The 16245-nt window shown below is 38.6% G+C and overlaps 1 protein-coding gene across 1 annotated transcript in view; it reads right to left on the bottom strand.

The window, feature by feature from the left end:
• LOC120525247 (lysophosphatidic acid receptor 6) overlaps positions 1–15698 on the bottom strand; it is a 45185-nt gene extending 29487 nt beyond the window's left edge. Inside the window, exon 1 of the mRNA XM_039747380.1 lies at positions 15468–15698. Coding sequence (XP_039603314.1) covers positions 15468–15494 — 27 coding nt within the window. The 5' untranslated portion in view covers positions 15495–15698. The remainder of the gene's footprint in view (positions 1–15467) is intronic.
• Between the last annotated feature and the right edge of the window lie 547 nt (positions 15699–16245).

The following is a 16245-nucleotide window of genomic DNA, read 5'->3' as shown; positions in this document are numbered from 1 at the left end:
TAAAACAGCTTCAGTTTACAATATTCATTTTGCCCACTAAAACCGGTGTTACAAGATGCTATAGATATGACAACAACACTCATATCAATGTGAACACACAGAGACAATCAATGATGAGATCTCATTTGAGAAATAAGTAACAGCGCAAATGGTATGAGTAATTGATGCTTTTGGTGTTACAAGATAGTGACAGATCTCAGCTCTTTTAAAAAAGGAATGAATACATTTCTTAGAGTATTCTCTAGGTCTGTCTTTGTTTGCCATTATACATTTATATCTTCAGTTTATTTTCACTTAATGTGTATATACAAGTAATAATCACAACTTGATTTCTTTGATGTTATATATTACTATTTATCCACATTTCCACGTGTTGTAAATGACAGTCTGATATCCTCTGATGAAGGAAACTCCACTGTGATTATGTTGTTAGACTTAAGCGTAGCATTTAACACCATTCACCATTCTATTTTACTGCAAAGGTTAGAAAATGATGTTGGGCTTACAGGCGCTGTGCTCACTTGGTTTAGTTCTTATTTATCAAATCAGAAATGTGCTGACAGTACTCCATTACTATACACAAAACTGAGATATGGTGTCCCGCGGGGCTCAGTACTGGGACCTTTACTGTTTTCACTTTACATGCTTCCACTGGGATCTATCATTAGAAAACATAATGTTAACTTTCACTCGTATGCAGATGACACTCAGTTATACCTTTCTTTTAAACCAAATGAAGTTTCTCCGATGTTGTCTTTAATTAGTTGTTAGTGAATTAATGGAGTGGATAGACGAGAATGTTCTTTAAACACAGATAAAACAGATATGTTAATTATTGGAGGGAATGATACTGATCGCAGCAATATTTTGTCATCATTTAACTCAGTTGGAATCCCCATTAATTTTACTGAATCAGCCTGCAATCTAGGAATTATCTTTGATTCTAGCATGTAATTTGAAGCACACATTACAAAATTGTCTTAATCATGTTTCTTCCATCTCAAAAATGTTAGGAAATTAAGGCATTTTCTAAATAAGCAGGATTATGAGAAATTAATTCATGCATTTATTTCTAGTAGGATTGACTACTGCAATGCGGTGTTCACTGGATGTTCAAACTGTTCTTTATACAGCTTCCAGTTAATCCAAAATGCTGCTGTAAGAATTATTACAAGAACAAGAAAATAAGAACACATAACTCCAGTTCTTAAATCCTTACACTGGGTCCCGGTTAAATTTAGGGCAGATTTCAAAATCCTCCTTTTAACATATAAAGCCTTAAATGGCCAAGGTCCAGCTTACTTGTCTGAACTTATCATGACTTACAAACCAGAACGTACATTAAGATCTCAAGATGCTGGTCTGCTTATGATTCCAAAGATTAATAAAATAACAATGGGTGGTCGAGCTTTTAGTTACAGGGCCCCTAAACTGTGGAATGGTCTTCCTGCTACTATAAGAGATGCCCCTTCAGTTTCAGCATTCAAATCCCAGCTGAAGACTCACTACTTCAGTTTAGAACACCCTGACTAGAGCTGCTGATTACCTGTACAGACTGCATCTCTGTTGTTAGTCATTAGCACTAAAACATAAGTAACATGATAGTTATAATTGGATACTAACCGTCACCTATTCTTCTTCTCTTCTCGGTACTCAAATGTGCTACTTGGTGCCACTGCCCACCTGCCAATTTGTTGCCTGCCTAAGGTTGAGTCATCTCTGATGGAGGATTGTAGGAATCATCCTTTCATCAGATTGGCTGGCCCAGCGATGTCTCGGCTGTGGAATGGCCAATAGGGGGAGGCAGATTGATGGCTGAGGTCTCTAGGACTCTAAACAAATCCAATTTGTATTATGTAATATCATCTACTGTTGAATTTTGCTTTGTGCTTGTAATATTTCTATTTCACTATTATATTGTATTGAAGATTACTTGTGTTCTGTGTTCTGTTCTGTATTGTATTTACCCCCTTTTTTGACACCCACTGAATGCCCAACCTACCTGGAAAGGGATCTCACTTTTGAACTGCCTTTCCCAAGTGTTTCTTCCATTTTTTTTCCCTACAAAAGTTTTTTTTGTTTGGGAGTTTTTCCTTGTCTTCTTAGAGAGTCAAGGCTGGGAAGCTGTCAAAAGGCAAGGCCTGTTAAAGCCCATTGCGGCACTTCTTGTGCGATTTTGAGCAACATAAAAATAAATTGTATTGTGTATTGTATTGAATTTGTTAATTTAAAAAGTATGTTTTTAATTTTATTATCCTTAAGTCTTATTATCAGTTATATTATGTTCTAAAAGGCTACTGTATGACCCCATGTGAGGTACACAACACCAACGAGGTTTCTAATGTGCTCTTTTCACAAAAAGAAAATCATGAAGATTGAACTCATATTTATACTCAAATCATAACCAATAAAGGTTGAAAGTTAATTCTAAACTATACAAACAATCCAATGACTCTCCCGTCTAACTCAGATTGTTTTTAGAAGTGGAACACTGATAGTTTCAGCTGTTGCCATCTGCATGAAGAGCTTTACTGCTATATTTCCTACATAAACAACTGTATTGCAGACTAAATATTAATTGTTATATTAGTGTCTTGAAAAATGTGAGCACACAGCGGCTGAAGGATGAACATGATGAATGGCAATGCTGCGCTGAGCTCCATTCCTGGGTCTACACCTGCGCTGACATTCTCAACCGTCCAACATCTGTCCTTCTGTTAGGCCCCATCTCCCCTTGAGTGTACCTATACTACTTTATCTTCTTGTTTTCTATTTAAACATGTGTTCCCATTTGTTAAGGTTGCACTTTTTTACTAATTAATGAAACATTATTTTATGTATACTTTACAATTCCATGAAAGGGTGTGGGCAGCCATTTTGTTTAGGTTTCCAGGACTCTGAGTGTGTCTGACTTTGTCTTTTGGTTTTGCGTTTTTTTCTTCCTTGTGCCACTGCTCTAGTACCAAGATGTTTTGCTGCTCTTGGAAAGACATGTGAGATACTGGGAGCATTGGAATCAAAGGATGGAAAGATTCTTTCATCAGATTAGATGCCCAAAACAGACTCTGCTCTAGAATGCCCAGGGGTTGAAGGTCTCCATGACTGTGACTGTTTTCTCCATACATGCTGCTGACTGTAGTATTTATATTCCTCTCCTCCATTGTCATCTGGCCACATCAGAACTACAATATTAATGTACTTATATTGTCAGGATCTGTTTATGCTAATCAGTTTGAAATTGCTCTCTTTTACTGCATATTTAATCAAATATAAATGTTATGTGTGTGCACATAACACAATTTGCAAAATTTTCAATTGTTTTTTTACCCATAAACTTGTTACAGCACTCTGAACCTGTACTGAGAGTACAATACAAAAACAGAATTGAGCTGAATTTCTTTTGAATGCTCATTACAATATAACACTACATTAAACTGATCACTATGTAAAACATATAAAGACTGGCTGTGTTCAATTTCTTATAAAAGACACACAGTTCCTATTGACAGGATAAACTCTGGCCTGCCATTACCTGGATTCAATAATAAATTAGGAGGCACAGTGACTGCTTAAGTCTCTGGCTGCAATACGGAATAAGTAAATGTGTGTAACATTAGACCAGTTTTATATTGGTGTTGTATTTCTGTGCAAAATTCCTGCAGTCACACTGTGTGCAACAGCATAACATAGTAAGACATATAACTCCAATTACACACTTCTCAGCTTTCTCTTTGAACACGACAGCATTGTAATACAGTATATTCCCAAACAGGATATCCCCAAACCGCCAAAAATCTTCACCCACTCAATTCTTACAGTTATCCAAGTATTTTTTTTAAAACAAAAGGTTAAAAGAAAACAGAATTCACAATTCAACAGTCATAGAATTAAAGAAAAGAGAAACTGGAGCTTTTGAAAAGAAAAGAACCTAATTTAATAAATAAAACAACAAACACCATTAATTACAAGCAAATAATCCAAAATTCTACATGAAAAACTGCAGATCAAAAACAAGAAAACTGAAAAAGCCAAAATCGTCAAAAGATCACAAACCTTGGCAATAAAGGAACGCTCCAAAGGGGAGCTAAATAGCCGAGTTGTTACAGAAGACTAATGTTACAGTGCAAGATTCCTACATAAGACTATCAGGTAATGGCTGATTTAATTAATGCAGCACATAAGAGTCTCAAATATCAAAGGCAAAGGTAAATGAGTGGAGGTAAACAAAAAACACAAAATAAAATGCAAATAAACCAAATGAAAGGAAATGGGGAAGATGATGAAACAAAAAAATGTCAAACAAGACAGGAAAAAATTGAAATCCGAACAGTCAGCTTAGAAAAATCATGACGTCAGATGTGTTTCTCAGCAGGAGTATACAGTGCATCCGGAAAGTATTCACAGCGCATCACTTTTTCCACATTTTGTTATGTTACAGCCTTATTCGAAAATGGATTAAATTCATTTTTTTACTCAGAATTCTACACACAACACCCCATAATGACAACATGAAAAAAGTTTACTTGAGGCTTTTGCAAATTTATTAAAAATAAAAAAACTGAGAAATCACATGTACTTAAGTATTCACAGCCTTTGCTCAATACTTTGTCGATGCACCTTTGGCAGCAATTACAGCCTCAAGTCTTTTTGAATATGATGCCACAAGCTTGGCACACCTATCCTTGGCCAGTTTCTCCCATTCCTCTTTGCAGCACCTCTCAAGCTCCATCAGGTTGGATGGGAAGCGTCGGTGCACAGCCATTTTAAGATCTCTTCAGAGATATTCAATCAGATTCAAGTCTGGGCTCTGACTGGGCCACTCAAGGACATTCCCAGAGTTGTCCTGAAGCCACTCCTTTGATATCTTGGCTGTGTGCTTAGGGTCATTGTCCTGCTGAAAGATGAACCGTTGCTCCAGTCTGAGGTCAAGAGAGCTCTGGAGCAGGTTTTCATCCATGATGTCTCTGTACTGCAGTCATCTTTCCCTTTATCCTGACTAGTCTCCCAGTTCCTGCCGCTGAAAAACATCCCCACAGCATGATGCTGCCACCACCATGCTTCACTGTAGGATGGTATTGGCCTGGTGATGAGCAGTGCCTGGTTTCCTCCAAGCGTGACGCCTGGCATTCACACCAAAGGGTTCAATCTTTGTCTCATCAGACCAGAGAATTTTGTTTCTCATGGTCTGAGAGTCCTTCAGGTGCTTTTTGACAAACTCCTGGTGGGCTGCCATGTGCCTTTTACTAAGGAGTGGCTTCCGTCTGGCCACTCTACCATACAGGCCTGATTGGTGGATTGCTGCAGAGATGGTTGTCCTTCTGGAAGGTTCTCCTCTCTCCACAGAGGACCTCTGGAGCTCTGACAGAGTGACCATTGGGTTCTTGGTCACCTCCCTGACTAAGGCACTTCTCCCCCGATCGCTCAGTTTAGATGGCGGCCAGCTCTAGGAAGAATCCTGGTGGTTTGAACTTCTTCCACTTACGGATGATGGAGGCCACTGTGCTCATTGGGACCTTCAAAGCAGCAGAAATTTTTCTATAACCTTCCCCAGATTTGTTCCTCGAGACAATCCTGTTTCGGAGGTCTACTGACAATTCCTTTGACTTCATGCTTGGTTTGTGCTCTGACATGAACTGTCAACTGTGGGACCTTATATAGACAGGTGTGTGCCTTTCCAAATCATGTCCAATCAACTGAATTTACCACAGGTGGACTCCAATTAAGCTGCAGAAACATCTCAAGGATGTTCAGGGGAAACAGGATGCACCTGAGTTCAATTTTGAGCTTCATGGCAAAGGCTGTGAATACTTATGTACATGTGCTTTCTCAGGTTTTTTTATTTTTAATAAATTTGCAAAAACCTCAAGTAAACTTTTATCATGTTGTCATTATGGGGTGTTGTGTGTAGAATTCTGAGGAAAAAAATGAATTTAATCCATTTTGGAATAAGGCTGTAACATAATGTGGAAAAAGTGATGTGCTGTGAATACTTTCCGGATGCACTGTATCTAATGGGGACTCATGTAGTGAGTAAGAAAAGTAAAAGAGGTCCACCCCTGCATTTAAAAAAGAAGAAGGTACTCATCTGGACCATTTCATGGATAATAATATGCACTTTCTGACTCAAAACTACAAATAGGGCATTCTATGGAGTGATGAACAAATACTGTATAACACTTGAAAAACCCCCACAATGTGGCACAGGGCTATTTAGAGTAAGGCAACACTTAGTGGAAACTTTTTAAAATGCTATTACTGATTATAATACTGTATGTATTCAAATGAATTTGAAGTTTAGATATGAATGTGACAGCCTAAAAATGCAATGAATGAGTATGTAAGCTCTTCAAACATATGATAATTGATAATTAATGCTTTTTAAACATTCAGATGGATCAAAGAGAAGGATGGCTGCGCTCAAACAGGTTAATTTTTTTTTTTGCAAAAAACCACATGACAATGGCGTTTAAAAAAATAAAAACAGACCTGCTACAAGATTACAGGCGCAAGTTTGGAGATGAATCCTCAGGTGACCAGTCATTACACTAGCAAATGATCTTTTACAGACAGAAAAGACAGTATTTTTGCTTTAGTGTATTGTGATAAATATGAAACACTAGTACTGGTATTTATTAATAATTCAGTTTGTTAGCAGTGAGCAGTCTTTTTTGCAGTATACCACATATTACAGTACATGTGGCCACAGAAAGCTCCCACACAAATTCTGCTTGCACTCATTGAGTCATATTATCTTAGCTTATCATTGTCACTTCTACAAGAAGAAATAAATATATCTGTGTTATAAAGTAGCAATGACAAAACGAATGCTGTGATACATGTGTTTCCCATCCACTTCATATAACACTTATGTCTCATTATGCTAATTTAATATAAGACAGTTTTCATAAAAATATGTCAGGGCACATTTCACACTGAACCTTTCTTCTTCACTGACTCCCCAGGCACATTGAATTTTCATACTGATATTTGTAAACTGATGATGCCCTGATGACTTTTTTGTATTCAATTAAGATGTAATCTTCTTGGATCAGAAGTTGTACTCCTCATTCATTTTCACAACCGAACTTCTTACATTTTAGGAAGCCAAGTGCCTGCTTATTTATTATTATTTGTGAATTTCACCTTGGGGATTACTAAAGTATCTATCTATCTATCTATCTATCTATCTATATATCTGATTAGTTATGGACATCTCTATTTCAGCTCTGTACTACTTTGAGGTGTTGGTCAGTAGCTCTGGGATTAGCCCGCTCTTAATCACAGCTCCTTGTTTATTCTTCACTACCTTTTTTCACAGCTCAGTCTATACAGTACCTACTCCTTATATTATGCTTCCTGTTCAGCTTACAGTGCACTAGGTAACTGTATTAAAAAATCAGAATTTCCTGAACTTCAGCAATAAAACCTCAGTTATTAGGGGAGCTGCGGTTTAAAAGATCTGGTGATTTTCATAACTGGATCATGCCACTGGCTGATTGCCAACCTGTTGTTTTGACCACTGTTAAAACACTGGACCTTCTCTGTAGCTCCATCAGTGGTGCTATGCTTAGCTCTCTTACTTCTGAGCTTCAAGAACCTGGCATCAAATCCCTGCTTTCTTCCACTGTGTCTGTATTGATTATCTTTTAGCAATCTAGCTTTTGTCCATATCCTTAATGAGAGGTGGTGAGGTTATATAAAGTCCCAGTATGTGGCATGCAATGAGCAGGCATCCTGGATTAGTTTGTAAGACATGTTTAGTGGTTGCCAATATAGTCATTGGCTCCACTGCAATGAAAATTCTGCTTCTGAAAATGTATGTATGAAAAGACTCTACTGAACAATTGCCTTATGGACCTTTCAAGCAAGGATTCTGAACAGTTAATAAGTTATTTGAAAAAGAGCTCACATGCGGCAAATACAGTGGATGGAATTCTGAACTGACTGTGACATTGATTGTGACTCTGTGGCAATCTGCACACTACCTTGTGAAACCTGTGTGCTGAAAAGCACTATACAAGGATTTGTCTACTAATCCCTGTATTGGCTCCTGTTGCATTTCAGGAATCAACATATATCTGGCTTCTCAACATTGGTGGTGACCTCAACAAACTGCAAAGCTGCTTGTCTTTTCAAGTTCAAATTTCAGTTTATAATGTCACAAACAATACAATGTAGTGACCTTCTAGCTACATAATGAAGCACCCTTCAAATACTTTAAACAATAAATGAGCTATTTTTAAAAATCTATTCCATATCCATCAAGAAACCATAACACCTTCCAGAGAGTTATGTAAAATTTTAATTTGGGTGTCAGTTTGGTTGGTTGGCTGATTGTCTATTTAACAGACAGGACTCAAAGAGTCAAATCAGTATGATATGCTATCCTTATCCATGGGGTCCCCTCAGGGTTGTGTTCCTTCACCTCTTTGTACATCCTTTACAAAAATGCTTGTCGTAGTAAAACTGAAAACAGGTTTACTTTAAAATCTGCTGATGATTCAGTGATTGTATGTCTACTGAATGAGAAAAGAACCAGTCCTGGTCCTGTAGTAGAAGATTTTGTTAACTGGTGTGATGAGTGTTTTCTAAACATTACAAAAAATAAGGAATGGCTATAATAACAGAAGAAACAGCATTCATCTACATGAAACAATCATCAAAAACCAGGTTGTGGAGATTGTTGACAGTTATAAATTTCTGGAGATGATCATAGACTCAAAATGGACTTTTGAATGAAAACACAGAAGTCATCTGCAAAAAAGGACAGCATTACCTCCATTGTTTAAGGACACCGAGTGTTTTTATTGAGAAACCTACTATTATGTCACTCTTTTATACATCTTGTACTATGTCTGTCTTTACTTATGTTCTTCTGGCATGGTTTATAAATCATTTTGGCAAAAAACAACAGAATAAATGTCCAATTAACATCTATGGGCTTAAATCATATAAAGAACTTTTAGCTTTTTCATCAATCACCAGTCAAGTCTAAATATTGGTTTAAATATTATGTATAATTTGTTTGATTAAAGTTTCACCATAAGTATTTTGCTCATTGCTATATTTTATTTATTTATTTGTGCCAAAGTTTGTTGATGCATTTTTAATTTTATGTTGTGTTCTCTCTGTAAAACCTGCCAACGAACCAAATTTCTCCCTTTGGAACAATAAAATTCAATTGAATTGAATAACAACTAAAAGGTTTAATTTTTGTCTTTCATCTTAATTTGACAAGCAAAAACAATTCATTGACCTTCAATTTCAAAACACTCCATCCTACCAAATATCTTCCAAGTCAACTTTCTCCATCTTATGATCATAGGGACCTGTTAGCCCTGGACAGAATATCCATCCATTTCAGGGCACACTCTGATCTCATCACCAGTTAACCTCACTTGTGTATTTTACGGATGTACAAGGAAAATCCGAGATATGCATGGGAGAACTGAGAGAGAACAAGCACTCCTAACATGCTCAGCAGCCAGATTCCACTTCTAATCCATGGCATTGTGCCTACCTTTGCCCCACCCACAGAGGAAAATGTTCAAATGAATAATATAAATTCCAGAATTTCATAGGTTTATGTTTTCCAAGGATTAAAAGCAACTAGTTCAAACATTCTTTCATTCCAACTGCTATTAATCTTCTGAATAAGTTCACTTTTAACAAACATCACAGGCTTAAATCGTAGGATGAACAGTTAGTATTTACATCAATCATCATCGAAATCTTACTTTACATACATACTATGCATGCTAGGGTGGGAAGGAGGCACAAGCTTTAATGTAGCTAACTTGAAGCTCTGGCAACCTGGATTAAATAAGATTACTGTCTTTGTGGAGGATGCATGCTCTTTCTTGTCCATATGAGTTATCTCCAGTCATATTTCCCATGGTTCAAATGTAAGTCAATCAATAAGTCATTTTAAGTTGGCAGCTATATGAAGTAGGACTTATAAATGATGTGGGTCATGACATGCACTTTTCCAAAAGTTCAGCTTCTTAGCTTTAGAGGTCCACTTCTCTCCACACGTACACCTTCTCACATCAAAGAGAAGGCTACCTGGTGACTCTAAATTGGCCTAATGTAGGTGAATGTACGTACTGTATATGCATGTATTGGAAAAAGATGGATTCATGAATGGATGGAAGGATAACACACACATGCCTCTATAGTAGTGGGCTTGTGAAAAGTCATTTAGAAACTCTTCCTAATTTGTTAGTGTGACAGAAGAACAAGTACTGTAGCAGGATCTCAGGGTTCAATATCTGGAACGGGGTGGGCAATGTCAGTCCTGGAGAGCCGCAGTGGCTGCAGGTTTTTGTTCCAACCCAGTTTCTTAATAAGAAAGTCAATTATTGCTGATGAAGCACTTATTGATGAAGTGACATTCGGATGCTTTATTTTAATGGCCTCATTTGTTAGGGTTCCCCACCCTTAATTGCTTATTTCAGTCTTAAAGAGCTGCATTGACTGCTTTAATGGCTCCTTATTAGTAATATGATGAAAATGGCAAAGAAGCCTTCAGCACTCCTTCTAAATGGTTTCCGTTTACACCTGTGTGGATTCATCATGTATCTGGTTTAATAAAACATTTAAGATAAGCATATGACAGACTTAAAATAATCCATTTTAGGCTTCAAACCATTTGGGTTATATCCTTGGAAAGGAACACATCAATGATATAAGAACCTAACACAGCAGACTAACAAGCCATAAAATTAAGTAAGGTCTGAGATTGGCAAGGATTGGTTTCTAATTAAGCAATTGGTTTGAAATGACCTGTTGGGCACAACCATCAGTAGTGTGTCTGTCTGCAGAGAGAGTGTCGACTTTGTTGATAGGTTTACTTACCTCAGCAGTGACATTCATGTCATGACTCTTCCTATGAAGTCAGTAGACAGAGTGGAAGAGCATGGGGGATCATGAGGTCACTGGAAAGGGGTGTATGGCACTCTTGATATCTATGCAAAACGACGGAGGTCCAAGTCTTAAGAGTCTTGGTGCTTCCCGTCTTGCTATATGGTTGCGAGACATGGACGCTCTCCAGTGACCTGAGACGAAGACTGGGCTCCTTCAGTACTGTGCCTCTTAGGATAATCCTTGGGTACCGCTGGTTTGACTTTGTGTCGAATGAGTGGTTGCTCATTGAGTCCCGAATGAGGCACATTACCTGCATTGTGAGGGAGCGTCAGTTACAGCACTACAGCCTGAGGGTGATCCGGGTCACTGCAGGCCAAGGGGACACCCACGTAACACCTGGTTGCGGTACATAGAGGGTCATTTCTGGAAGGTGGGACTGGACTGCATGTCTGCCTGGGGGTTGCCAACCAGGATCTCAAGCTGTTTCATCATGTGGTGGGGGAAGTAATGCGCTGACCTGACCTGTTGAAACAAAAACCTACATCCTCTGTTGCCCTCCAAGAACGACATTGCCCACTCCTGATCTAGAAGGTGCTTCAGCTTGAATTTGTATCACTAAAAATAAAGCTGTAACTATTCCCTCTGCCCAGATATGTATTGCTAACATAGCGTTGTCTAAAGTTTTGTTTTTTAGTTCTGTCCAGGCTTGCTTCCAAGCTGGAGGTACCATCTATGTGGTGCTTGCATGTTCTCCCTGAGTCAATGGGTTGATCCCATTTTCCTCTCTCCATTAGACTGACTGGTGACTGTAAACTGGCCCAATGTGAGTGTGGATTTAGTTATTCTAATTTACTATTTTTGGTCTTGTTGTTTACTCATTTTAATTTGATCTATTTCTAATTTGTTTTTCTTGTTCCTGCTGTTATTTGAATGAGTCCAGAGCTGAAGTCACATGCTGGTCAGTGCTGTTTTCTTATTTGTGCTTACCAAGATATCTTAAGAGATCTTGAGGTGAAAATGCAATGATGCACAGGTGCAAAAGGAATCTTTGACATTGTGATTTTAAGTCAAGCACAATGGCAAATAAGGCAAAGCTAACATTACGTATGGCTTTAGGTGAGTTTACTATTTTTTCTTTTTTTGTAGGTAATATTTAATATTAAAATAATTACTACTGAGTATATACCAGATGACACAATGTACACTAAGCATGTTCCCTTCATTACCAATATGTTAACATTTAGTACAAAACAATATTTCTGAAAATCAAACCAACCAAGTAGATATTGGTCGAATCTGACTGTCCTGCTGACGTTTTCTGGACTGGCATTGAATTTCATGTTATGGTTTCTAGTGAAAAGAGGATAGGGAAGAAAAAAAAAGGTATTCATTTTGTGAAAGTTCACAAAACAACAGTTAAGAAAAGATGCACCCAAAATAGAGAAGTTGTCGGTGGTGAAAGGCCCAGTGTGGTTTTCATGTCTCTATGAGGAAATAAAGTCTATCTTGAAATGCAGATTAATTTCAGAGGAAGGCAGTAGAGTTGCAAGACTTGAGGTCATTTACAGAAAAAATGTTAAGACTTGGGTAAATTTATGCCATTGTAATACTAAGGAGATTTTCCTTTCACTGTGGGCCCCCTTCTTAGTGTGAGTACTAAACATTTGCACCAACATTGGGCCAACGTGAACCTCCAAATCACCTTACATCATGTGTTCAGGTCACCTCCAGTGAACATGCTGTGACATGAATGTCCTCCCACACTCAAGAGTCGCAATGACCTCAGTAGGCCTAACATTTATTTTTGGATGTTTTTGGTTAATTTTATGAGCAGGCTCACTATTAAAAATAAGGGTTCTTTAATGGTATTTTGTTGGGTTGTGTGTTTCCTTGTTGTACCATTGCCTGGTAAAGAATCATTTTATTCTGTGAAGGGCTCTCTGCATATGCAATTTGTTTTCTGGTCTTTGAAAAGGTACAACAAAGGCAGACAAAACAAAAATCTTTAACATAAATTAGACTCCCTAGCAGGATACTGAGAGATATCAAGACAACCTGAAGTTAACTTCTTATACAGCAAATAATGAACCCACTGGTATTTCACAAAAAATTATTATCCTTGGATAGCATGATGGCACAGTGGGTAGCGCTGCTGCCTCGCAGTTAGGAGACCTGGGTTTGCTTCCCGGGTCCTCCCTGCATGGATTTTGCATGGTCTGCGTGGGTTTCCTCTGGGTACTCCAGTTTCCTCCCACAGTCCAAAGACATGCAGATTAGGTGCATTGGCGATCCTAAATTGTCCCTAGTGTGTGCTTGGTGTGTGTGTGCACGCCCTGCCCAGGGTTTGTTTCCTGCCTTGCACCCTGTGTTGGCTGGGATTGGCTCTAGCAGACCCCCGTGACCCTGTAGTTAGGATATAGCGGGTTGGATAAGGGATGGATGATTATCCTCTATTCATTCAGATTTATGGAACTTGTTGAATATCTAAATACAAGGTTGTTTTTCTGAAACCTTCATGTGGATGGTTCTTTCAGGAACAAAAATTGGTTGCTCTGAAGAACCAATTTATTTTTGAGAGTGTTGGCTGACATGAGTGAACTGACTTGCTGTGCAGCTCCATGGAAATCAGTTATGCCTGCCTGTGCGGACCCCAAACAGAGAATACATAGCAGCAGATGTTGTAACAAATTATCAGTAAAATCATATTTATGAAGACCTCTTTGAAGGACTTATCAACAGGGAGGAAGGCACAAGTGCAGATTTATTTTACACCTGTAAGTAGCTAAGTGGTCAGCAGCCCCTGCATAAAACCAGCACATCGCCTGATCACCATCAAAATTTGCTTCCCATGAAGAAAAGAACACACTGAGCTACAGACCACAGAAGGGTCAAACAGACAATCCACCTGATCACTATGTAAGACAAATGCGAGGTGCAGCAGTTCTTTGATTTTCATTACTTGCCTGTTTAAATCCTACAGCTACAGAAGCAAAGTAAATTCACTTTCTGAACACATCCATGCATATTTGGCTTTTTTTTACTACACCCATACTTGGACTCAATGTCAGTTTTTGCACATTGGGCCCCCAGCTTAAACCTTCAGATCACCTTATTTCATGTGTTTGGATCACCTCCAGGGAGCAAAGCCATACAAGCACAGAAGGAGCCTGAAGCCTCCACAAACAAGCAGGCAAGTGAGGGAGACACAATTGTACATGCAGCTTTAGCAGGCTTCCTGAGATAAAAAGAATGCATGGTGCAATTTTACTTAAAAAAAAAAAAGTGTTTAAAGAAGAAGTTTACTCATCTGACAGAATGACACTAACTTGTCCTGATGTTGTGGGTGCCAAAGAATCAAGCATATTCAAAAAGGAAATGTTCAGAGTGACAGTAAAAAAAGAATAAAGCTTGTTTTTCTGTGCATTTCAGTTTATTAACATAGCTTTATAAACTAAACTTGCAAACTTGAACAAATGTCACTTTCATTGGTTTATTTATTTTATTGCAGCTGCTGAAGCCGTAGAAGAGCTGGCCTGCATAATGTATCACTCTACCATTTGCCTCTTATGCTTCCTGCTCGGTTTCAAATTTACCCTTGCATCTGCTTTCATTTAAACTTGAAGTATAATCTGATTAGCCAGAAAGTCCTCCAAGTCATCCATCCAACTGCCCACCCTTACCCTTGAATGACTTTCAAGATGGCGAGAAAACATGAAATATACAATTTACTGCAGCCGTTGCTGCAATAAAGTTATCAGGATCTCCAGTTGTCACCGCATTGAGCATCTGTTAATACGATCATGGTGACAACAATAACGTTTTTAACTGTGAGGAGTGGGTGGCATAATGGTGCCTCAAGGAGACTTGGCTCTGTACGGATGGTGCACATTCTCCCCTTGTTTGCGTGGGCTTTCCTCCCACATCCTAAAGTTGGACAGGTTAGAGTGACTGGGCATTCTAAATTGGCACCAAATCGTATTGGATTCCTGTCCACGGTTTTTTGAATTGCCTTCAACATACTTGAAAAGTATACAAAACAATGTACGGATTTTCGCTATTCTGTTTATCTATGTACGTATATGTACTGTTCTTTTTTTTTAAGGAAGTTCTGAGCAAAACTCTCGCCGCAGGGTTAATGTCCCAGACGGACGGTTTAAACTGACTAAGCTGACGCAGTGTTATGGCCTCACACATCCAACGTCTTGCGATCGAAACTCGCACCTGCCACCTCGTGTCAGTATGCACCTTTTTCCGATGACTTCGCTTATGTTTTCACAATTTCTGTAATAAGTTAAACGGCGGATTATAATTAGGGCGCCACAAAACCAAATCTGTCCGCGCGACCCTGACCTGGTTTGAGCGTCTTTGATAAGCTCAGAAACAGTGTGGGAGTCCAGCAGCCTTCGGACTGTGATATGAACGAAATGGAGAGGAGGGAGTGCACATAATAACAACAGGATGATTGTCTTTTTTCCTGATTTCAATTTTTATTACTTATGCATAACTTGGGTTAATCCTAACTAAACAAAACCCTCAAACTGCGACAAAAAAGTACATTTTTGCATCGTTTTATTTGAGCATAACTATAAACAACTGTTTACCTTGCCAAGGGATTCCTCTTCAGACATATCCCAGGTGAAGTACCATCCCGCAAGGACTTGCTGCCTTATGTCCTTCCACTTTTGCCCCTAGTCTCACCCTAGTGTTGTCTCTGCCAATAGTCACTCTTCCTAGCACTTTTCTTTCCGTGTCCCTCTGCCGCTCAGCCGCAAGCCCGACTGTTTTGAAAATATTTGCACAGAAAAAAGTGTCAGCCTTCAGTTAAAGCAGCAGCGGTGGCGCCCCTCCTACTTACCGATGTTGCAGCTCCAGTGCCACTAAAGCTCTCTTATGCGCACTACCGGTAAAAGTCACGTTTGAGCAGGCTCCGCCGACGGTGCTAATGCAAACTGATCGGTAAAGTTGGCGGAGCTGTTTGTAACTTTGAAAGAAGGTGAAACCGGGATGGCAGGAATTAAACAAATTAACTGTGCAAATATAAATCCTAACAGCGCGACCCAACAAATGGAAGGAAGTACATTCCACAATTGAATTCGATCAGTTACGTAATACATATAATCCATATCTATCTATCTATCTATCTATCTATCTATCTATCTATCTATCTATCTATCTATCTATCTATCTATCTATCTATCTATCTGTCTATCTATCTATCTATCTATTCAGACAAGTAATCATTGCAATGCCTGTCATGAAATAAATTAAATTTTGTGGAATGTACCTAACAGGAACGAGGTAACTAAACTGTCCAAAAGGGTGCAGTCTAAATAATCTGGATCTAAATACCATAAAAGAAATAAATAAGAGAACTGGTAG

This window comes from Polypterus senegalus, chromosome 3 (assembly GCF_016835505.1).
Source record: "Polypterus senegalus isolate Bchr_013 chromosome 3, ASM1683550v1, whole genome shotgun sequence".
Classification (NCBI taxonomy): Eukaryota; Metazoa; Chordata; class Cladistia; order Polypteriformes; family Polypteridae; genus Polypterus; species Polypterus senegalus.
This window is presented reverse-complemented; position numbering and strand designations above follow the sequence as displayed.